The sequence below is a fragment of the Aptenodytes forsteri genome, unplaced genomic scaffold, assembly GCF_000699145.1.
Source record: "Aptenodytes forsteri isolate BGI_AS27 unplaced genomic scaffold, ASM69914v1 Scaffold54, whole genome shotgun sequence".
NCBI classification, from domain to species: Eukaryota; Metazoa; Chordata; class Aves; order Sphenisciformes; family Spheniscidae; genus Aptenodytes; species Aptenodytes forsteri.
The window spans coordinates 499,112-522,753 of NW_008796044.1; the positions used below are offsets into that span (position 1 = coordinate 499,112).

General features: G+C 37.8%; 1 protein-coding gene across 1 annotated transcript in view; it reads right to left on the minus strand.

Moving 5' to 3' along the window:
• The window catches only part of RANBP17 (RAN binding protein 17), a 164,770-nt gene that overhangs the window by 22,463 nt on the left and 118,665 nt on the right, over positions 1 to 23,642 (minus strand). Inside the window, exons 21-25 of the mRNA XM_009285979.1 lie at positions 23,204 to 23,311; positions 20,619 to 20,701; positions 10,485 to 10,699; positions 9,164 to 9,302; positions 2,429 to 2,595 (exon numbers count right to left, since the gene is read on the minus strand). Of these exons, the coding sequence (XP_009284254.1) occupies positions 2,429 to 2,595; positions 9,164 to 9,302; positions 10,485 to 10,699; positions 20,619 to 20,701; positions 23,204 to 23,311 (712 nt within the window). The remainder of the gene's footprint in view (positions 1 to 2,428; positions 2,596 to 9,163; positions 9,303 to 10,484; positions 10,700 to 20,618; positions 20,702 to 23,203; positions 23,312 to 23,642) is intronic.

The window sequence follows — 23,642 nt, forward strand, 5'->3', positions numbered from 1 at the left end:
GCGGCACGGCGCCCGGCGCTCGCCCGAGTCCGCGTCCCCCACCTGGCAGAAGAGCCCGGAGAGATTTCCACGTCTTTAGAGGAAAGGGAGAACGGCAAGCCGAGCCGTTGCGTAGCTCCACAGCCAACGGTACGACCTGAGGCGGGCTATTCCTCAAGTGCTGCTGGAAATTTTAATTATCCAACTACTTCCAGAGATCCAACTTGGAAGAAATGTTCTAACTAGTAAATAATTGCAGTTATCATTGCATCAGTTTAGTTTAAAGAGCTGACAACCCTCTCTAAACTCAAAGCACAATTAGTCATTAGGGTCTAGTTTTTCAGCACTGTTAAGCAATTTGTAACCCATTCCTTTTAATAGGGTTACGCATTACTTAACCGACACAGATGTCTTGAAAACTGAAACCGCTGGTTATGAAGCAGCAACCTTGTTCATTAGCTTCCATGATAGTCAAATCATCTATAAAGCCAGTGTTTAATGGCCAGCCGATGAATAATCAATGTCTCACTTTTCATCTGAGTGTGAAAGTGAGAATAATCTAATACACCGTCCCCCTGGTAAAACGCGAGGCCTTGGGTTCCGTTTCTATTCAGGGCTGATTTATAACCCAATGGAAACCTGATGTAAACATATGATCAATGAGTCCCATCATTGCTGATAATAACCCCCAACCGGCCCACTCCCTCATCTCAAAAGCCATCCCTTTAGGCTATTAGTTTCGTCCAGCTAATCCTCTCTACTATTTCTGCCTGCTGCTTTTACCTTGGCCATCCGTTCAGTCCAGCAGACTCAGAAGTAATTTTATACGCAGCAGAGAGCGGGTGGAATTGATTTTTCACTCAGTGCTCAGTTCCCATCTGAATAATTATCAATTTTACTGCCTCATAAAGGGAAGAGTCAAAATTTCAAATCAATTCAAAAGAGCTTCTGAGACTACAGAAACTGTGCATGAGAATAAAGGTCAAAGTTGTCAGTGACCTCGGGAGATGATGTCAGATATTAGTACGCTGAGTAGTTGACATCAGAGGCACTCAATATGATATGACTAGTGCTAATGCAAATCATATTTATGCTGACTACTGGAGACCAGCCATTAATATTTAAAAGAGTATGTGAAAGCCTGCATTCAAAATAAATATAACGTATTCTGCAGAATCTGAAGTTAATAAAGACAGATCACCGCCTAGTCAAATGCCGTGAAGTGAAAGGTTACTGCATATTAACAGCCAAAGTATTACATCAAGATTGCCACAAATGCAGGAAAGTCCAGAGCCCAGGTTGCTTTTCTGTCCTTCGCGTTCGAATCATTGCACGCACGGTACAATACGGAGCAATCTGACATACCCGAATGCTGACTTCATTGCTAGTTTCCATGAAACCCCTGTTAGGCACATAAAACATAAGAACCTGTAATATGACAAGGGAATCATCATATTCTGATACTGATGTCAATAATAAACATCATTAATATTCTCACAATATGCTATGTACTGCCAGGAATGTATGAGCTACCATTAGTTACTTTTCACCTTCAATTAGAGCAGTAAACAAATGACAACAATAACTGTGGTGACTGGTATGCCAGGCTTTTTCCAAATGACAGCGGTACCTATTAGGGAAACACACAGATGACCACGCTAGTCATTGGCCTTTTGTGAGTAACTTCCGTTTTCGTTAAAAGCCTCCAGACCTGTGAAACACGTCTCCTGAAACGGCATCTTTGCAACTGCGTTAGGAATCCAGAGATTCTTGGAAATATGCATTTTCAAATAGTTTAATGAGATTTTAAGGGAACGTGGCACAGAGCAAATGTGGAGATACGTAGCTGTGAACATCCTGATCTCCCCGTAATGTACCTGGGCTGCGATAAACCTGACGGAGCTGGGAAGGGGAAATCTCTCCTAAGCAGCAGAGCGGCCACTTCCTTTTCAGAAGCATGAGATTTAGTTTCTATTGTATTTACCTTTAACAGAAAAAATCCCACTGAATCACCTACTGCAAAATAAAATATTCAAACTCGATAGCATACAGCCATTCAATTTACAAATTTCATTACCAAAATGTGTGCTTCAATGCCAGAATTTGTTCAGCTTGCTCCTAAAATACTTTAGAGAGCTTTCCTTCCCATTTGTCTATAGAAATGTATTGATGATCTCACACACCTCTTTGTATGAGCAAAAATGAAACACCAAGTTTTAAGATACTGTACAGCCAAGTATAGTATCTACGCTTTTCAGTATGACAAAAAAATATCTTCAATCTTTGGTTGTCATGAGAACACGGCTGAAGCTACTCAGGGTTGCATACCAGCGTAGGGAGGTTTGTTCCGCTACTAAATAGCCAACGCTGCCCTGGTGTTCAGTACCACAAAAAAATCAGGAAAATTCAGAAATGTAATAATACCCCATAGAAAAGCCTGCTAATTCACCTGCTGTAGAATTTCCGGGTTCTGCTGCATGAAATGAAGCAATCTCTGTCCATCCTGTGAAATCTCTCTACCTCTTAGAGTCTTCTTGCCTTCTTTAGCGAGGTGCTTGAAGAGGTAGGTGACAATGTAGTCTAAACTAGCGCAACAGCTGGAGGAGACAATTGTATCTGTGTGAAAAATGAAACAGTTTTGAAATTGTTTCCATAAAAGAATAATTAATAATGACATTTTCTAGTACTTGGAGAGCTCAACTTTAACAATCTCTTTGACATTAGGCTAATCGATACATTGACAAGTCTATTTTTGATACATGAGTTGACTAGCTTTGAAGACTGCTTTTATCAACGCACAACGGTATTAAACCTTTGCTTTTGAGTAACTGGATAGCTCCATGTTCTGGAGATCCTATGAACTCCAGTGAACTTCATTCACAACTGTATGAATGCAGCTGCCCCTCTGCGTACTGGAAAGTGCAGGATGAGGGTTGACATTTTACCGGTATTCAGTTTCACATTCAGAAGGCTCCAGATTCCTGGAAACTAAAATTCCGTTTTGATCTGCTTACTGAAAAGGCAAGGTTAAACCAGTAGAGCTGTTGTCCAGGTTTTTCTCAAGTAGTATTATACAATGTTTCTCTGCCCCAAATAGCTTACAATCAATGTCAGGTGGCAAACAATGAGCAAGGGCCACTAAAGTAGTAAAAGGGTGATCACAGAACAGCCAGTTAGTCATTTTGCTTAACAACTGATAATTCAAGTAGGTTAAAGCACATTAAATATGGCTGGCAACAACACAACAGCAGTCACTGCCAAATACTTCAGAAATGTCCCCAAAACTGAAAGTCATGAAAGCAAAGGAGGATACTGTTGAAAAGCAGAAGCAAAAGCCACTACATATCTTTACTTACTGTTTCTATAAGTAAGGGAGATTAAAAGCTTAAGCCTCTTTGCAGAGTAAATATGTCTGTCTGATTTATGTAAGTTATTTTGTTGCTAGGTGTTGCCTGCTGTGCCACTGCTGTGAAAGAAGATTCTGCTCACTTCCACGCATCAGCACGATGACAACAGCGTACCTTGGTTCTCATGCACGCTCCTCGTCTTCCTCTTGAAAACAGTGGTGCACCCTTCCCCCTGGCCAGCTGCTGTCTCCTTCTGGCCTGACACCTGAGATTCTCCTTGGCCCCAAGACCAGTGGCTGCGACTCAGACATTTACAACCGTGCTGCCTCCCAGCTCCGGTTCTGTAATCCTGGCCAGAGCCACATGTTTAAACAAACGCCGGCTCCTCGCGATACCAACACCAACTGAAGCTCCTTATATACATGCAGTGGTTTAACCTGCTGGGTGCAAGGTTTAGTCCTACCTGATACTCTCTGCAATTTCAAAGGTCAGATCCAAATGAGTGGAGCATTTAGGACTCCAGCCTGTTGCCACTGACTTCAGCTAGAACTTGTCTAGGCCCTTCATAGTTCACAGTATTTATTTTAGATCGGCCACTGGAGTAAGGGATGTGTGGGGGTTGCAAAAGGAATTAAACTGTTAAAATGCTCATTCTGAGGGAAAAGGGATTGAAGGATCCAATTAAGTGTACCTTGAATTCTTTAAACTATGCTAATTTGGAGGCCTGCCAACCTCGCAGTGTTCATTTAAACACATCCCTCTAGACACTGAAGTATTTTGATCTGTGTCTGTTTAACTCCTTAAGCTCTGTGCTGATGCTATTAACCCTTCGCCATCTAAAAACTAATTGTATTTTGCTAAGTGTTTTGAAGTAAACACTGAAGAAACATTTACAGGCAAAGAAGATACAAGTGGTCTCCTAAGACTTGATCTTCCAAAGCAACCAGCTGACTTAGCAGCAGGAATTGAGAGCGATCTAACAGCTCACAGAAATGAGCTGGAGCACCTCAACTCTGTCTCCACTGGACCAGTGAGCTTCCTAGGACAGAATTCAACAGGGCAGGATCTTAAGACGCACTGCCAGAACAAAGCTGAGTTCAAAGTTATGAGTCTTGCCAAAGTAAAGACCGCAGAATCTGGCACTCACCGTGTTCTCAACCAAAACAGCCCTGCATATAAACTAGAAATGCAATTCATGGTGGAACTGAATAATCATCAATAACAAGTGAGAGATTTGAAAATACGTATTTCATAGGAGGCCTCTGCTGTATTTCTAAACCAGTGCTTAACTCTATTTCTTTTTAAATTGAATAATACAAAGTAAATCACTATCATCAGTTTACAAAACAGCAGTAGTTCTAAACATGCTGATACTGTACAAGTAGATATTTTACATTCGACAGTAAGTGATTTTAGCAGGACAGCAGACAGGTCTATGCTATCATTTGCTCATGAGAATCTGATATGAGTGTTAAGAGCTACTTAAATTTGCCCATAACTATATATCAAATATGCTTCCCTATGCTCATTTTTCCTTTTGATTGCAAGGATATAACAGACAGGGAGCGTCAAGCAAACTCCCTTGAATGACTCTTCTGGGCATGTGGAACCTTGTGCTGGAGCAGAATAGCGTTCTCACTAAATCTTAGTGAGACAAGCCAGCCGGCCAAATAAATAGAACAAACAAGAGCAACAAGGAGCTACCAATTCTGGGCTACGGACAGAAGAAATGGGTGGAGAAGACAGAATAAAGACAGAACTGTAAAAGAAACTGAGATAAAAGCTTGGGATAATCAGGAAAAATGCAGTCAAACCACGTTTCTGACTTCTGGTCAGCTCAGCTCTATCACCTGCGAACTGATCATTTGGATCACGAAGCAAGCAGGCCATGGTTACAGAAAACGCCAAAACCATCTCCATGTGTGCCAGCACGGATCCAGTAACAGTTTTGGCAAACAAAACTGAGCTCTCTGGACTTACTTGATGGCAAGGTAGGTGCCAGTGGTGGGCAGGGGACAACGATGGCAACTCCGGCACCAGTCACCATTGCATTCAACCAGCTCTTTTGGTTTCTTCTTCGCCAGCATGCATTCAGTTCATGTTTTGGGGGCTAACTTTACATGCACTTCTTTACTGTCTGTGTGGTTTTGCCTTATGTAGGCAATTCCAATCAGCCATTAGCTCAAGTAACTGGAAGTTGAGCATGTATGTTAGAATGGGTTATATTATTTTAAAAAAGCCAACAAATCCCCCCAAACAACTTGAGGATGCCTTTTGGTCTCAACATACAACAACAGCATGCTGAAGGGGAATTATTTTTCAACAGTTTAATGACACTGCTGAATCTCTGCAAATTAAAAGATTTTGTTCTTCACATAAAGGCAAGGAAAGGGAGTTAAGTGGTATTTTCACTGTCCATCAATTGCTTACAGTTCAATACTGGCATTATTTGCCTTCGAGACTAAACCTGGAAAGTAAATGGATTTAGCAATTTAACATCTAAATTAGGCAGCAAGACAGAAAAAATGTTTTACCTTTTCCTCAATGAATAGCATACTATACTATTAATCATATGAGAATTAGAAAAGCTTTGCAGAGATTAGTGACAACATGCCAGGCAGACTACATTAAAAGGCTCTGATCCACTGAGTCAGCTGAGAAAAAGCCAGGTAAACACTTTAGAAGAGAACTATTGGAGTGTTTATCCTTGCAATAAAAGCTTAGATGAGGACTTCCATTATAGCTGATTTACAGCTAGTGCTTCAGAAGGAATACATATTCTTTCACAGTGTTTATAAAGCGTGGAATCAAGCAAGGTATTTACTCAGCAACAGAATGAGCACTCCTCAGAAATAAGGATTTGGGGAATGTTTATCCTACAGCTGACAACAATGAGAGTCCCAAAGGTTTCACATACGTAAAGAGAATAGAGAAAAAAGTCAGATACTTTTTTCCCCGTGAAAGAGAAGTGATCTCCTGGTATTTAATTTTTAAAATAAAAAAGACAGCTATTTCATTTTTATAAACATTTCTGAAAATGACTTGTATGTTCTAATCAGTTTAAAACACAATTCCCCCTCAGATGGCTTATAGCCCTGAGCCCTACTATTCTGAGATGTTTTTGTGGCACTGATATCATTCAGTGAAAAAGGCAACGCTTGGATCTACTTACCCATTTTCCAAGGGCAGAAGGATGTATGTGACCAAGTAACACGTAAGAAATAAATTTGTATTTCACTGTCTGACAATTGGTAATGTCCCAAATACCAAAATTTTAAAAGGGATAAAACATTTAGAAGAATGACTCTTAAGAAAACGCAGTGACAGGTAACTAACTCTTGAGATGATTAAAAATAAATAAGTAAATAGCTATAAACTGACCAAAGAGTAGTTAATCTGGACATGTCGTTATAAGAGTATGGAAAATTATTCATCTCACTACAAAAATAAAACATCTTGAACACAAATGAGGAACTTAATGGCTGACATCAATATGCAGTACTAAGATACTGATACATGCAGTATTGAGAAACATGATATTAAGGAAAAATAATCACTTTATCACTTCAACATGAAAGGTAAAAAAGAAGCATTTTTCAGCTGACTAATCATGGAAAGTAAGTATTACTCTTAATGTGCAAGAGATTCACAAAGACTAGGGGCTGCACAGGCATTTGGACAGAATCAAAAATTGTTTTGGAAAGCTAGAGAATGCAAGTGGAAAACGTAGGGAAAATACCAGTAGGATCCTAAAGGTGGTGGCAGAAACCAAATGGGACCATCCTCCAGTCCAACCTCCTGCCCAAAACAGGGTCAACATCAGACAGGTTCCTCAGGACTGTGTCCAGCACCTGGGAATATCTCCAAGGATGGCGATTCCACATCCTCTCTGGGCAGTATGGAAACAGCCAGGTCTTGCTGACAGACAGATAGATTTGGCAAGTCTCGGAGACTGAAAAACTACTTGAGTTTGGAGGAATCAGAGCAAACAAAGAAAAAAATGAACATGAAAGCGAGCATAACAGCTTTTGATGGACTGCATCAAGCCTTCAGTGAAGTCAGGTGAAGTTAAAAATTCTGACACACTTTGTTTTAGTCTCGTATGTTTGTATTGATCTTAGGTACTTTAAGGACATTAAGATGAACTGAAGGAGAGCATTGGCTAAGAAAGTCTATGGTTTATGAAATGTGAAAAAAAGTGAGCTGTTAAAATTTTTCTTGATACTTTTCTCAGCAGAGTATCAGGAATTCCACCAAATACAAGTTTTCTAGCAAAAACACCTACGTTCCTAAAAATTAATAATTCTTCACGACTAAACTCCCAGATACCTAAACCACAAAAGTTTAAAGCTAAAATTGGAAATAAATACTTTTTTTTACTCTTCCTCCCTGCCTTGAGTGAGAGATCAACACTTTGTGAGAGGGGAAAATAAACATACCACATGAAAGATGAAGCTTACACAGCTTTTACATTTTCTTCTCTCTCTTTTACATGAATTCAAATTGGGTTTCAAAGAGATGGTTAAAGCAAATTTGGTATGCTAGTGAGTTATCAAAATGAATATATCCAGTATCTCAGATGGAAAAGATGTAATGTGGAGTGATAACAGAGACCAGGAACAGGGCTTGCTAAATTGGTAGCTGTCAGTCAAGCTAACATTCAGTACAATAGATCCATTTGCAAACTATCAACAGGCAGACTCCCAGCAGAACCAGCCTAGTACCATCATTACAGGTGACAAAGCACTCAAAGTATCTGGGAGAAGATGGATTTCAGCATTATAATAAAATGACCTGAATACTTCTTTACTACTGTTGCTTAGCTATTCACTACCCATTTTCTAAGAGTGGCTTCCCTGTTGCAGCAAAAACTGCTGAATGTGTTTAACATAGCAAATGCTTTGTGAGTCTCGGTCCATTCATGCATTCCTATGGGGCTTGACTGACACTTGGCGGTAATGAGAAACACCAGCTATTATAGAGTAACATCTATACACACTAACGTTATACGTTCCTATTTTTTTTTCCTTAATAACCACCCTAATCAATAAATACTACTGTAAGGTTTTGAACAGCTTCTCAGTCAAAAACTATATAAATGCATGGCATTCCTAGGTGATCAGAATGTAACTGCATGATTTATTTTTTCTTCCTCCAAATCCTCAGTCTCCTTCTCCATATTCCAAATGACTTTAGGCTACCAGCCCTCCCCACCCCCAACCCCCAAATGTTTGGACAGTCACCTGGTTAAAAAGCATAAATTAAACCGTGCAAGAGAATGAAATGGACTGCAATCAAACTGCTGTATTTTTATCGTTACTCCAAGTATGCTTCTGTTACACTGATTCTCCTCTAAAGTATATTCAGGAAGTACTGAATAACTAGTTTCTTTTTTCCATGGATAAAGATACCTTTAAATCTCTCAAATCATATCACAGCTGTGCAGAACAAGCATTATTTATACAACAGTGATGTTGATCAAATAAAAACAAAACCCCACAGATTCCTGTACACATATTAATAGATTTTACTTCTGAATAACTCATGCATGAATTTTCAGTACAATCCTAGTGGAGGCACATTAATAATTTTAACAATTCTGGCTTGTAAGAAAAGACAATTTAAAAATATAAAAATACTAAACCTACAGGTTAGATGTTTAAAAGAACTTAGCTCCATTAACCGAAATAGTCACATTCTTAAAATGTTCAAAAACCAGCGTCTTCCATAGTCACTTGATATTAATTTTTTAAGATACAAACTAATGTGCTTCTTTGGAAATCCTAGATACCTAAATACTTGAATTCTTTCTTTAGCTGAGTGTAAGTAATTCTTACCTACTGCAGTAAGTCCTTCAGATATTGAGGTAAGAATATAGATTAGGACGTGAGGTTCTAAACTGGTAATGAAACTCATATGATCTTGGGTCAAACACTCCAAAAGTGGGTAATAAGACTGGCTTAGTTTTCGATATTGCTGAAAAAAAGAGTACACATTCATAGTAAATATAGATATTACCATCGACTAATATTAACAACATTAACAGATGACAGAAGAACGATCTTACAGTTTTTGTGATGTGATAAATTCTAATTTAGCCGTTAAATCAAAATACTTATAGAGACAAAATACCTTCTTGTCTTCGGTAGATTTCAACTTTTCAAATTTACCATAGGATATAAACTCACTATTAATTTAAAATAAGCTCAGGATAATACAATAACACTATCATGCTTTGACATTCTACACAGCTATCAGTCTAGTAAAAGCAGTATAGCGTTCTGCCCAGGGTGTCAGTTTGACAGGATTATGGCCTGTATCTTACCTTCTGCAGGAAATCTTACTGAGATTTATCACAGATTTCCCCAAATCATCTCAGACATGGCCTTTTTTTGTGCTTAAGTGAGGTCCTGTAACAGGCTCCGTGCAGGCAAAGGCACTTGCTTGAACCCATTGGCCCAATCAGCATCTTATTCTTAAGGACTCTTATTTAGGGCATTTATTGTTGGATGGCTAGGAATGTGCCACATATGCACACTTTACTATACAGCCAGTACACCGATTTTAATTGAAGGCAACTTTTCAGTTTCAAGGACTTTCTTTATGCAGCAAGCATAAATCTGGGCATTAACCATCTTTAACTATCCCAAATTTGTCCCCTCCTGCAAGAAAATGACAGTTCTGAACTAAAGCGTCATGAAGAAAACGTCACAGTTCAAATTTTGCGCAAGATCTGTTGTCTTCCCACAGAGAAGTGGGAACATGGTGTACTTTAAAATTGAAGTTTTAAATTTTATGGGGAATACACAGTGACAATTTACAGATTGAAACTAATTGCAGAGTGGCTGAATATGTGAGGATGTTTTACGGGGCATGCGGGCAACCTAAATGGGTTTGCAAGTACAGAAAGGAACAAAATTTTGCAGTTTTCTCTTTCACGACAAGCCTAGTAAAAATTCTGGAAGAGCTGCTGTTTCACGTGGCAGGTCCATCCATATCTGTATTTTAGATGTTACTATATAAATAAATTCAAGTAATTGAACTGAAAAATACATTTGAGCTGTTCTAGATCCCCCTGTCTCATTATAACAATACAAAGCCTGTGGTGGTGTTATTTCATATTTCACGTAAAGACTCCCAAGATGAGTAATTGCTTACTAGCAAGTCACTGTGGGATACTGAAAGCAGCATTTTGACAAAGGCCTGAAGTACATTGTCAAAGTGGTTGTCCCCGTACAACTTGAAGACGCCAAAGCTGACATAATTTCCACATAGGGCAGATTTGAGTGCAGAGTAACAGATGGAAATGCCCTTGAGTTTCAACGGATAAACCTGATCTTTTGACAAAGTCCCAAGAGAGAGGATCTGATTACCTGTTTTCATAAAAAGAAAGAAAGAAAGAAAGAAACTTATATAAACAGCTGCAAATCTAAAATATTTTGATGGCACTATCTAAACTTATTTTTTGTCTTTATTTTCATTACTGTTTGGAAGAAAAATTGTTTCTGCATTTGATGTAAAAGATCTGTTAAGTAAGCATGACTAGAGCTTAAAAGCCACCAAGGAATTAGTATGTAAAATTTAAAATATAAGCTATGGAATTCCCGTCATTGATGTACAGCCAGACCATGACTGGGTCTATCAGCATGAATTCCTTAATCTGAACAGAGTTGCAACACATGGTTTTATAGTTTCTCATGCTGCAGCAAAGCCTGGTTTTGATCCATTACCATGACAGTCTCTTGGGATGGTTCCTGATGTATACACACACTAAATATATCCCTCAGAAAACAAATATGTCCATTACAAAAGCCTCTATTTTACCAGTCACAGATGGGAATGACTTTTTAATTAAAATCCATGTTTATAATGTAAAAATAACAGCTAACTGTAAATATTTGCTGTTGCTATTAACAGGCAATAGTGACTTTTGGATCCACTGTGCAGCAGTGCAGTAGATCCCGCTGCAATCCTCTGTACAAATCTAATTATTCACAAGGCCTCATTACTAAGTTTTCTAAGTATCTTGTAATAATTTAATGCTTATCTTCACAGTACCCCAGAGTTAGTTTGTCTTCATGACAATTTTTTTTTTAACCTGAAGTAATTAATGAAAGTGAGCTAAAACAGCAGAATGAACACAGCAAAGATTAAGTACTTCAGTTCTACCATGAAGTAGCCTTACTAGGTTGACCCCACCTGATGTTGACCTTGACAAGCTTCACCTGCACAAAACCCAAGCGCCAGGTCTTCACTTTTTTACTGCTCATCATTCTTGGTAATTTTAACTAGAGGAAAATAACACAAACCTGTACATTTTTAGAAGTATTCCCACAAATAAAAGCACAATAGTCTACAGATCAGATGCTCGGCTCGTCTGCTTTCAGTGTCTAACCTAGTTGTCATGGCTATGACGACAACTTGGATCAAGGAGCAACGAGTGAACTGGACATTAGCTATTCACAATTCCAAACATCGCCAGTTGAGAGAGGTCGTTATGACAACTCAGTTTTGCTTTTATAATAGGCAAATAAAAAATGCCCCTAAAAACTTGCCTGAGATGACACAGATCTCAGATTGCATAGTATTGTTTAATACATATTGAGGCCTAATATTAAACTGGGTCTGTCTCTACACAGCCCTGCTTTCTACCCATGCAAATTTCCACCTGCAAATCATATACCTGCCTTATTTTAATTCTTTCTCTTAATGCTATTGATTACTGACAACGAGGAGTTTACATCATATAATTAGAAAAATGAGGGGGAAAACCTTGTTTCTAAACACCCAACGCATCAAAGTATCACCCATTTGGTATCATTTGATGCAAAGAGGAAAGGCATAAGTTACTGTTTAAAACATTAACGTGGTTCACCACTTCTAGCAAGTACAAGGCAATTTATCCATGAGGTTGTAAAGAAAAAGTGGATTTACAAAAAAAGACTGGGAGTATGATCAGGGATTGCTTAGAAGAAGAAACTGGGGTCTGTAAGAAGCTGGAATGGCGTCACTAGAATTATGGAAGGGAGGAGAAGAATCAAATACTTAGCTAGGAAAGATGGTCACTTACAATCAAAATCAAGCCCTCAATAAAAAAAATAATAAAATTTATGAATGAGAAAAATACAATGGTTTTGATACTGTAAATGGTCATATGAGCACCTCTACTACCCCAAATGCTGTAGTCAGTAACACAGTGTAACTGGGGAAGAGGGTACAATTCCAGTGACTGCTACTGCATAGAAATTAATTCCAAATGGTGTTAAATCTCTGTTATACTAAAAATGACCAGCATGCAAAAGATCCTCTTTGAAAAGTAAAACATAGCAGAAAAAGAAGAATGTCTTCTAGTATACCTGGATATTCATTTATTGTAATACTTTACATTACTGAGAAATTACATTTACATAAAATTAAACTCCATTTAGCTTCCTACAGTGCCCCATTTAAGATACCCCAGCCAGGTCATCTTAATTAGCATTGATCTTTTTGAGAAGACCTAGCCTAGTTACTGAGAATATCAGTGAATTTCAAGTTCTGTGAAAAAAATAAAATGAAATACAAAATTCTGTCTGTGAGATAAAGTGGTAAGGCACACACTGTTTTTGAAAGCCACTATGCAAACAGTGTACAATTCTTAGGGCAAAAACAAGACAGAAAGGTAAGTGTGCTGTAAGCTAACCTTATCTGGTCTTCTCCACTATTAAATTCTCTGTAGAAAAATCTCTACTTTAATAACACAAATATATATCTGGCTTCAGAAATAAGCAAAGACAAAGTTCTGGATCCAAGAAAGTAACAGCCTTGAGTTTATAGCTGAGCTCTCCAAGCACGACATGGTGCAATCATAGGTCCTTGAAGTACTCAGTGTAATATGCAACAACAGATGGAAAGAGCTTAGTAGTTGTCAACAAGGCAATTATGTATTTAATATGGAAATTAATTGGAAGTCGATGGAAAAACCGGATGATGAGGAAATAAGTTGGAAAAACCCTAGGAATCCCTTAGCCTGGGAACATGAATTCTAGGAGGTATCCACTAGTGCTGATCTTCTACCATTTTTATTACTTCACAAAAAAATCACCCCATAATTAAAACTTTCAATCCAGTGATCAACATCAAGCATTCGATATAGGAAGGCACAACCCCTGTTCCCTCACACTGCCTCACCCCAGGCAGGCATGGGAGAAGAGGAATTTGGTGCCTAGCCCTTCTAATGAAAACACTGAGAAGAATTTGGGTCTAGTGCAAGATTAAAAACCGCTTTTTGCAACTGGACAGAGTCCACAGAGAACTATTCTGTGTTCATGGACTCATTTTAAAAGGGCCTAAGAGTGGGAACAGCTGATTTCAAATTAGCAGCAGAGGTGAAAGACCACGCGGTGCCTGTTACCAATGCCCCAAGCCATCAGCCTATGATTCAAGGGATGCAGTGCTAGAACAAAGACTAGTGTTTTAGCATTAGTTATTGAAAAAAAATATGAAGTACGGTGCTATGCCTGACTACATAAAAAAAGAATGATCTACTTGTAACATTTAGCAGGAGCTTCAGGGGAATATTTTTACACACCATGGATACTACTGAACATAAACTAATTTACTAGGTACTTGGAATCAGGTCAAGAACAACTCCTCAGCTACTGAAGACATGCTTACATTTATAATCCCTGTAGTGGAGGACTAAAATACAATTTTATAAACTCCTATTGAAAGAAACAATTTAAAGAAATTAAATCAACAAAGTGACCTCTGACAAGAAATTAAATCAACATAAAAGTGACCTCTGACATGCTGAATTTAAAAATTGTGTTTGAAATTCATAGCTCCTGTCAAAATGAAAACTCTGTAGAGACTAATCAGTGAAGTTTCAATGTTACTACTGAGTTAGAAATCAAATGAAAAAATCCAACTTGCACTGATTTCTTCTTAACGTAGGAGAAATTGTATCACACAATCTTAAAATATATTGACTTTCAAAAGTCTCAATAATTTCCTTTAATACAACTTTTTGCCCTGCATTTGACAGCAACGTCACTTACAAAAATTATAAACTCTCTGAGCCTCAGAGGTGATACAAAATTCTGACAGAAATAAGAAAAGGATTTTTAAAGATATTGGGCGAAACTGCTACATAGGAAATAAGGGCTTGAATTTGGCTGACAATTTAAGCATTTCATTACTGAAAGACTACTTAGTACATAAACAAAGGAGCTGGAGGAAGAAAGTATGTGTATGCAGAGGGGGAACACAAAGCCAGCAAAAAACCAAACTGGGATGCTCTGACCGAAGATAACATCACCGTGCCTCAGAATCCCACAGGCAATATGCACCAGAGCTTTTTGCACAGCTCATTCCCTCACTCCTTCCTAGATGCGGGAGCATGTCAGGACAGGCAGCTTCCCTTTCAGTTCTCCTCCTTAATTGCTTTTACAGTAGAAGCTATAATACAAAAATGATTTCCTTATGGCTGAGTTTCATTTAAGCAGGGCTTGTTCTAGATTTCAGTCCAATAAGCTCTATGTATAATAATACAACTAAATCATGTTTTAACATGTGTGAATTAGATGAAGATAAAAAAAGAAAGACTTTGGTGAGATGGAACAAAGGTGGTGAAAATCTATCACATTTATAGAGAAAAAGTGTTTTTTGCCTTTTCCCCTTTCCTATTTTTATTATTCACCACTGCCCCATAAAGATGGTTTTGAATGCATGCTTTCCAGGCATTCAGAATGCGAGGGCAGTATAAAGAAGTGGCCGTATATAGAAGACAAAAGGAAAACATGAATCATAAAGATGAGAGTGAGCTTCAAAAAAAAAACTAAGTTTTTTAAAGCTTCCGCAACAACAAAACATGCATAAAACCTCTCAAATCAGCACAACAAGCATGCATAGTGCCAAGATAAATTTGCCAAAAGAAACCGACTATGAAATCTGAGTCAGTAATGAAGAACAATATATTCTGAAACCACTATGACAAAAGAGAGGAGAGCAGACCAACGGCAACCAGGACCAGTGAGCACTCCACTTTTAAGCTAAGATGCTGATTAAAAATACCTGTTCTACAGCAAGAACCACTTTAACCAAAATTTTGAAGAAGAACTGTTATCTTATGAAGTTGCTGGCACTGAATGGATTACCACACTAAGTTTTGAAATACATGTTCTAGAAGCAATTTAAAGCTCATTAGAAATAATTGTGTCTGGCTACTGGAAAATGTGGTAAAATTTAATCCACATCCAAATGCTACCTGGGCTGTGAGAACAGGAAATTGTTTTGTGCTACTGTGGCTAACCTCATCGGTGACCTTGAGCAGTAACTGCTACAACAGCTGAAAGCTGAAGCAAAATTAAAAACTTACATCAAAGTATATCATGACAGAATGTAGATAAATAAAAACAGCATATTGAAAATATTATTTTTATGTCAGTCTCCTATAATGAAAGGGAAGAGGTTTACTAAAATGTAAAGAAACCACAAAACAAAAATAGATGGTCCCGAGATGCACTGAAACATTATTCCTATACAACTGGGAGTTCAAAAACACATAGTAAGGAGACTTGTACATACAGAATTAAAAGTGAAATATATTGGGGATGAAGAATGGCGGACTATACTATTCCAACTCCTTTCAATTTTCTCCTCTCAGTTGTTTATTTTAAATCACTCTATCACTCACTCAGACTGGCTCTAGCCATAATGGACACAACACCCCTTTGCCAAGCAGCTGCAGAGTCCTAACAAGGATAATTGACTATCTAAGTGCTTTTTGCATCCTACGCCAGGCTTTACATCTTTTGAACATATAGCATTTGTAAAGACATCTTAGAGTTGTCTTCAGCACTGTATCAGTATCAGTGATAAATGAGCAGAAGGACAGGACACGCTAGTACTACCCTAATCGCAAAGCTGGATCTGTTAAGCAGAATTAAGCACTTGCTGAGGTGCTAATTTTAAAAAATAAAAATAATTCGTATTTTAAATTTTGTTCAGTGACAACTGAAGATGCTTAGCGTATCTTAAAAACAGGCATTTTGGATTTTTTTCTGCTTTGCATTCAAACATACGAAATCACTATATGCCAGTCTAGAGGAGAAAAGAGTATATGCTTTAGTCTAGAATTAAAGACATTTCAGCATCCATACTCACAAGCGTCCACATACATTCACACCCCAGAAACACAGTTCTACCTTTTTCTTCCCCTTTTTATTTTTAGCCCAAGCACAGATCCTACAGAACATATAGATAGTAAATGGAGGTACCATTCGGACATAAATGGACATCACAAACTTTGGCAGAATTTAAGATGGAAAGAAAGCGACATGCTAGGTTACCAAATGTTTATTTCAAAGTTATTCCCATGTAAACAACAGTACAGGGTTTACACAAAACAAATCCACATATAAATTCTAGATGATTTTCATCACCTGAAGAAGGCCATATTTGCAAAGTATCTGTGTGTTATCCAAAACTGCTTTGATCAGTGTAGTCCAGACTTAGGAAAAATCAACATGATGTCAATAATCACCAGTGCACTGTGCTCTGATGTTGGTGAGAAGAATCACCTGATGCCACCTCGCTTCAGTTACTAATTCCTTGTCTAAGCGTTGACAGGACAGAGACGTATTTCAGATCACATTTTTATGTACCTATAGGTTTACACAGCAAGAAGACTCCCAGTGGACCTAAGCCATAACTGGAAATTTTCGTGTTTAATTTGGTGCAGATGAAATTTCTGAAAATAATACTTTTACTAGCATTTTCTGTATATCATTACATGTGAGGGAGAAGAAGGAAAAATCCTGTTCTAAAACAAATTTAAATTTCACTTACCAATGGAAGTGTAATACAATTAAGCCATATTTTCATTTATTGTTTGTATGTTATATTCTTCTAAGAAAGAGGAGCAACCAGGCTAGGCTACACTGTCTGCAGGAGAGGGACCAAGTCTTTCCCTGGAGAGCTGCTGAGCTATAGGAAGGAAACTCTCACTGTCCAGGCCGTGGCGAGGAGGGGAGGTGGAAGTAACAAGCAGAGTTGGAAGCCTGGTGTTCAGACAGGGATTGCCAAGAGGAGCAACCACAGCCAGGTCTCGAGGCGATGGAATAGAAGAACTTCTCAAGGATGAGAGGAGGTTGGGCAGAGTTTATGGCAACCCACTTGGTCAACGGATTACCTGAAACCGAAAGGAAGGATCTTCCCACAAGGAGAGTATGATGAAAGAAAGAGGTGTTTGCGTCTATTTTTTCCCCCCTCTGTCTCATGTCATAATTTTGTGTTTCTCTTAGTTTAAAAAGGCAATTATTATAGTATAGATTTCAATCAAATCTATCTTGAGTTTCAAGTGTCTTTTTGATCAACTCTGAGGAGCTCACTATGAGCTGCAGGCATATACAAGAGGTTTGGCTGACTCGGAAAGATAAATGAGTCTATACTGTCTGTTGTCATCTCTTGACATTTACTGTGTGTCTTCCATATTTTTCTCTAATGGTTCAGCCATAAAATCATGCTGAATGTGAGAAACTCAACTATTTTCAGAACTTAAGTTACTTGCAGTAATGGTACAGCAGAAAACTTGAAAATTGAACCCAAGGATTAGAAGGCATGTTACGTATTCATTCTTTTAACTGAATCACACAACTTTTCAGAATGTGAGGCTGGAAACATTGCTCAAGAACACCAAAGTAAATTTTATGATCATCACTTGGTTTACTTGTTTGTTTTTCCCCAGATGTCTGCCAAGATTACATATGCTTAAAAGACAAATACACTTAAAAAAAGTCATAGAGTATTAAGGATTAAAGTTTTCCTTAAAAGCATAATTTAGGTATTAAGATTTTCAGGAAGGCATTTGTAATTAATGCAAAATCCCTTAATATCAATATTTTTAGAGGAATTTGTATGTTCAAAAGATCATATATAACTAAAGCAATGAATCCTTACAACACATTTCCAGAAGAGTTATATCTTTCTGTACACTGGAATGGAAATCTCATAAACTAGTAATTGGCGATAAAAGCTAAAAATGTTAACAGCAATTATTCAAAGCTGATTAATTGTAGTATCTTGAAATACTTATAGTGGGCAGTAAAGCCTTCCCAGACTGTAAACCAGTGACCGCTTCAGAAATAGCTGTAGCAGTTTGAAATAGCACTAATCTAGGATGTTTATTACAGTGCCCACAGCTGAGCCACAGTGATGGTCAGGCCAGTGCTGCCCATCTGTGCCAGCACCGAGCCAGCTGGATTATTTGAGATCTCTGCTCTAAGTGGCCCATTCGTCCGGCTGCAGTGGGAGGTCTTTCATGTTGACTTTGCAGTGAGCCCAGTCCCGGAATAAATATTGACAACCACTCACAGAAAAGAAAACCTGAACAATTCCTCTAAATGTCACACCTAAGTAGTGGAAAGATCACTGATGGGACCCTTTCAGATACTCATGAGAATATGAATGTGTTTTAAAAGCAAAATAAAAAACCCCCCAAAAACCATACATATATTGAGTGGAGGCTTTCTCCCACATCTACGTCTTTCCCCTGCTTTTAGTTGATAGGTGATTTTAAATTTTTCTTTCGGAGGACATTAAAACAGTTCTCCTCTTAAACCTGTGTTGAGTAAAATGTCATCCTTCCGTAGGAAAACAGTTATGAAAGACACTAAAGAGAAGTGTGAGAGAAAGCTCTTATGGTCATTTCACTTCTTCCTATGGCACACACCTCCAGAGAAGAAGCCCCACATCCCCAAGTATCTTTCACATAATTTAACAGAGGGCAACAGGTGTTTGGACACAGGCTTCAACAGGCTCTACGGCTCCACTGCTTAGTTTTAAATCTTAAATCTGCATTGTCCTGAAATTTCCTTTTACACTGCATAATTAAATTCTAGCATGAGCCAGAAAATGTTGTCTAGTCCTTATGTGCAAGAGCTACCCATGCTTTAGGGCTGAGAATTTTACGAACTTCACATACACACCATAAAAGCTGCAATTGAAAGAAAAAGGTTTCTTTACAAAGTGTTTTTTAGGCATGAATTAGGAATGAAGCACATTGAAACCAACTAATGTGGTTTACTCAGCAAGGTTTAGAATCTTGATGCCAGCAACTGAGATGAGTGGATGCCCAACAATACAGTATGTTTTTCGTAAGTGCAGAAAGGATGGTAAAGGCTGATTGAAATAAAAAAAAATTAAAAAGGAAAATATAACTGCAGTGGGATCAGGTACCATAAGACAAGTAGGGATGAAGCATCATCATGACTACCCTTGATTTTTTTTTAAATCATCAAAAGAAAGCTTACAGCAATTAAGTACAAAGGCTAACAGAAATTGAGTAGTAAAATCTAAAACCTTATTTTTATTTTGCTTAATCATTCTAACAAATCTACTTAAGAACATAGCTGAAAAAATGTGCTAGCTTACTACATGGTATATTTGAAAAAGAAACAGAAAGATGATTTTTGCAAGGAATGAGAGTTACTTGGGTGTAATTTTTTCTGTCATAAGTAAATGCTTTATGCATTGTGCATATACTGTTTCCATGCCCTACAGATCAAATGCAAAATTACATTTGAATTTTTTTTATACAGTCGTGTTAACACACAGTTTCCAGACCCAAAAAGCAACTTGAATGCAGTAAAAGCAAATTTGATGCACTGATTTTCTTTCTTAAAAGTAACAGGACATTTATGGCTCTTCCTCTTTACACAAACTACAAATGAGGTTGCTCTAGAAAAACTTGGTAATGTTCCTTTCATAGCAAAACTGCAAGCTACAAAGTTAGTTGCAGTGTAATATAAACTGCTGGTGTCAAAGACCTGTTGCAGTTGCATGCATGAGTGGGAGTAGTAAAATGGAGCAACTTATTATAAACACTTTTAACAGCGCTCTAGGGTAAAGCTGTTATGGTCCTATTATGTTTTGGAACTGCTGGAATATAATTTGAATACATAAAATCAACCCACACCTATCAATCAGTAGCCTAGATCAAACACCTCATGAGTATTTGTATCTTTGCTGAAATACATTTACAGTTGCTAGAAGACAGGCATTCAAGTTAAAAAAGTGATACAAGCAACAATGCTACATGAATGAACCCTGATCTATGAAAGTAAATGATCTCCAAAGGTCTGCCACGTCAGCTCTGCACTTTACAAAGGGATGATACTGGCTGTAGCACATTACAGTCCTGCTACGTATTCCACAAATCCATCAGTGCTCAGGAATATGAACTAACAGGATTTTTATATCACAAGACAGGCAAAGAATTACACTGTAGAGGAAACATTAATGAATACCTACCATACGTACAAATCATTTTACTAGCTTCTCTGAAGAGAAGAATTCCATTTGGAGATGATACATCAAAATTTAAACGTTGCGATCTAAAAAATAACAGCAAAAATATTCAGATGGTCATCGAAGCAGAAAACTGCAATGGATTCATTCCTAAAACAAAAAAAACATTTGCTGATTACAAAGTACAATTATTTGGTAAACTAATTCTAGCTTTCAGTCCAATGACATGCACTCTAGTTATCTCCATATGTTGCCAAAAAAACAATCCTATGACAAAAGGCAAAACAGTTTTAACCAGAAAAGGTGACCAGACAATACATACACAGCTTTCAGTGACCAGTGAACATCTTGTACCCATATACAGTGCAGAAGAATGGTACAAAGGTTCCATAATCTAAGTGGTTAGGCTAACTTTTACCCTGCTTCTGCATCTGTATAGCTTTTAAAAATAAACTAATCCCCACTGGTTATTCTGATACATAAAATCTATGGTAATCACAAGCCGGTTCTCCGTGTGTAAATTGTAACACGTGCTTTTTATGAGCATTCAGACCTGAAGAAGATTGCACCATGTTGTCTTCCCTGATGCACAGATATTACCAAAGCCAACAAGAACCACTTTGTTCCCAATCTGGAAACGCAACAGAGACCTTGCCAAAGTCCCTGTGGCATCTTTCCAATTTGCCTTTGTGATAAAGAAGCCTAACTCCTAGTTCAGGCCCGAAAGTTAACTTCGAATATAGGTCTTAAGCTTCTAAGTAACTTTAGCAAAACTTACCCTTAGTGTTTATTTGGACTGAAAGGGAAAGGAGTCATCCCTGAGTGATGTAAACCAGAGTATCCCCTGGCTGACCTATTTGGTAGTCATCCACTTGTGATCAAACGTGGAGTCCTTGTATTCACCCCTATCACAGAGACAGCAGTAGGTATCTTTCTTTGCTGCAAGTCCAATTTTTTGTTGTCTGAGTCCCTATTTGCAGGGTCCTTTGCTGCAAACTCTGGAGTAAATCTGGGTGTTTATAAATGAATAAAATGTGCCTTGTATAAAACATTTGTGTATTCCATATGCACAAAATGATAATGGCTGGCAGAGGCAAAAAAACCAAAATCAGCACATCATCTCAATATCAGAGTGGCATAATGCACAATCTGATACTCTGTAACATATTTTAACCATGTCAAAGTATATTGTATAATGCATTCTAACCTGTAAAAGCTAATGCAGTACACAACTCATGAAAAAACACCATCCCAGATGATGTTTTCTAAAGGGAACAAGGCATATTTTCTGAATAGCAATACGTAGAACAACATGAATATGGAAAGTAGCTTGAAGAGCTGTCGTCTGCATAAGATTTATTGTTCCAGTTCCTCTTTGCTTTTGTTTACCGTTATTAGAGTTCTGTGGTTTTGCTTTAACAATCTCCTTGAAATAAGTTGCAGCACTATTAGAGTATACTGCTCGTGCATTGCATCACGAATAAAAATAGGTTAAACTTTTCCAGCAATTTATTATACTACTACCAGGATAAAAGACATAATTAGCCTACACAAACCAAAGAGGGAGTCACAGCAAGCAAGTCAAAACAAACAAGAAACAGGGAACTCTGCTTTAAGGTTTGTGCAGCTATTCAGGGATTAAGTGCACATCATACACACTAGCGTTTGACTGGGAGGCAGGTCTGAACTTTAAGGCACCAATTTCCTGTCACTAGATTAAACTGAATATTTTTTTCAAATTTCAAATATTTCAACTTTTTTCCTTGTAAGTTTGATTTGCAAGGCAAAATGAAAAATGATGAGAACACATACTTCTTTGCTGAAAACTCTTAATTAATTTGGTCACGAAGATACCCAACACAGAGACTTTAACTATCAATTTTTCATTTAAAAATCTTTTTTTCCTTTGGGCAGTACACTAAGTATTTCCAAGTCTAATGATAATTTCCCAGAATAAATTGTTCTGTTACTTGTGGTAAAACAGGAATTTCATTGTAACTACTGCAATGTCAAGTATTGAAATAACTTCCCAGAATCATTCTAAAGCCTTTCTGATTAGCCCACAGAGAAGATTTTAGATATGGGAGGAGTTACCTACATGCCGATTATAAATATTGCTGTATTAGATACCATTCCTTCCTATTTTGGCTGGAAGAGTTGAGTTGCAAAAGAAACCGTAAAGGGAGTTGTGGTTTTACAGGCACATATGTATGCCGCTTGGCTTAAGGCAAAAACTCAGCCTGCAGCAAATCTTGACAGCAGACAATTTTCGGATATTTAATTATGGAGTCAGTATTTATCCCTGGTTAAAGCATACACTTCCACTAACATTGAATATCAAATCACAGTAGTCTCTCATATATATTCCTGTAATTAATCCTTACCAGCTGATTTTGTAACAGCTACCATTTTGGTAAAACAATACAATGACACTGAAAGCTGAGTTGTGCTTGCAAATTTTGTTCCAAAATACAAAAGTAGCAGTCAAAGTCAGACATCATGAGGATAAGCAAAGCATAGAAAGATGGAACAGAGAATGCACACCATTACAGTATTCATCACTTATCTAATTTGCACATGTTTCTTACCTGTTTTGCATGAATTCTGCCATCAGCTTCAAGATAGGGGTTGTACACGCAGGTTCACGGTACCACAGTTCAATAGCTCTTTGCAGAACAGAAATGTATGCAGGGTATCTTCACCAAACTGAGTTAAAGAGTATACTGATAAAATAACATCTTGCAAAACGGCTTCCCCTAAAACTGTACTACACCATTAGATGGGTGGGCCAGATATAGACCTTGGCAGCTCATTCTGACAGAGGGACTGCCAGAACCTATAAATTTAAGCAAGTCTCTGCTTAGAAGACTATATGCTTTGGAAACATTAATGGTTAAACGGGAAATAGTTAACATACCAGAGCTGTAATGAAGGAAGAGGAAAGCAGTTAGTATATGTGAAGCTAACCTATAAGTACATTTATAAAATGAGCTTGGGTTTTTAATGAATGGCATAAGTCACAAATGG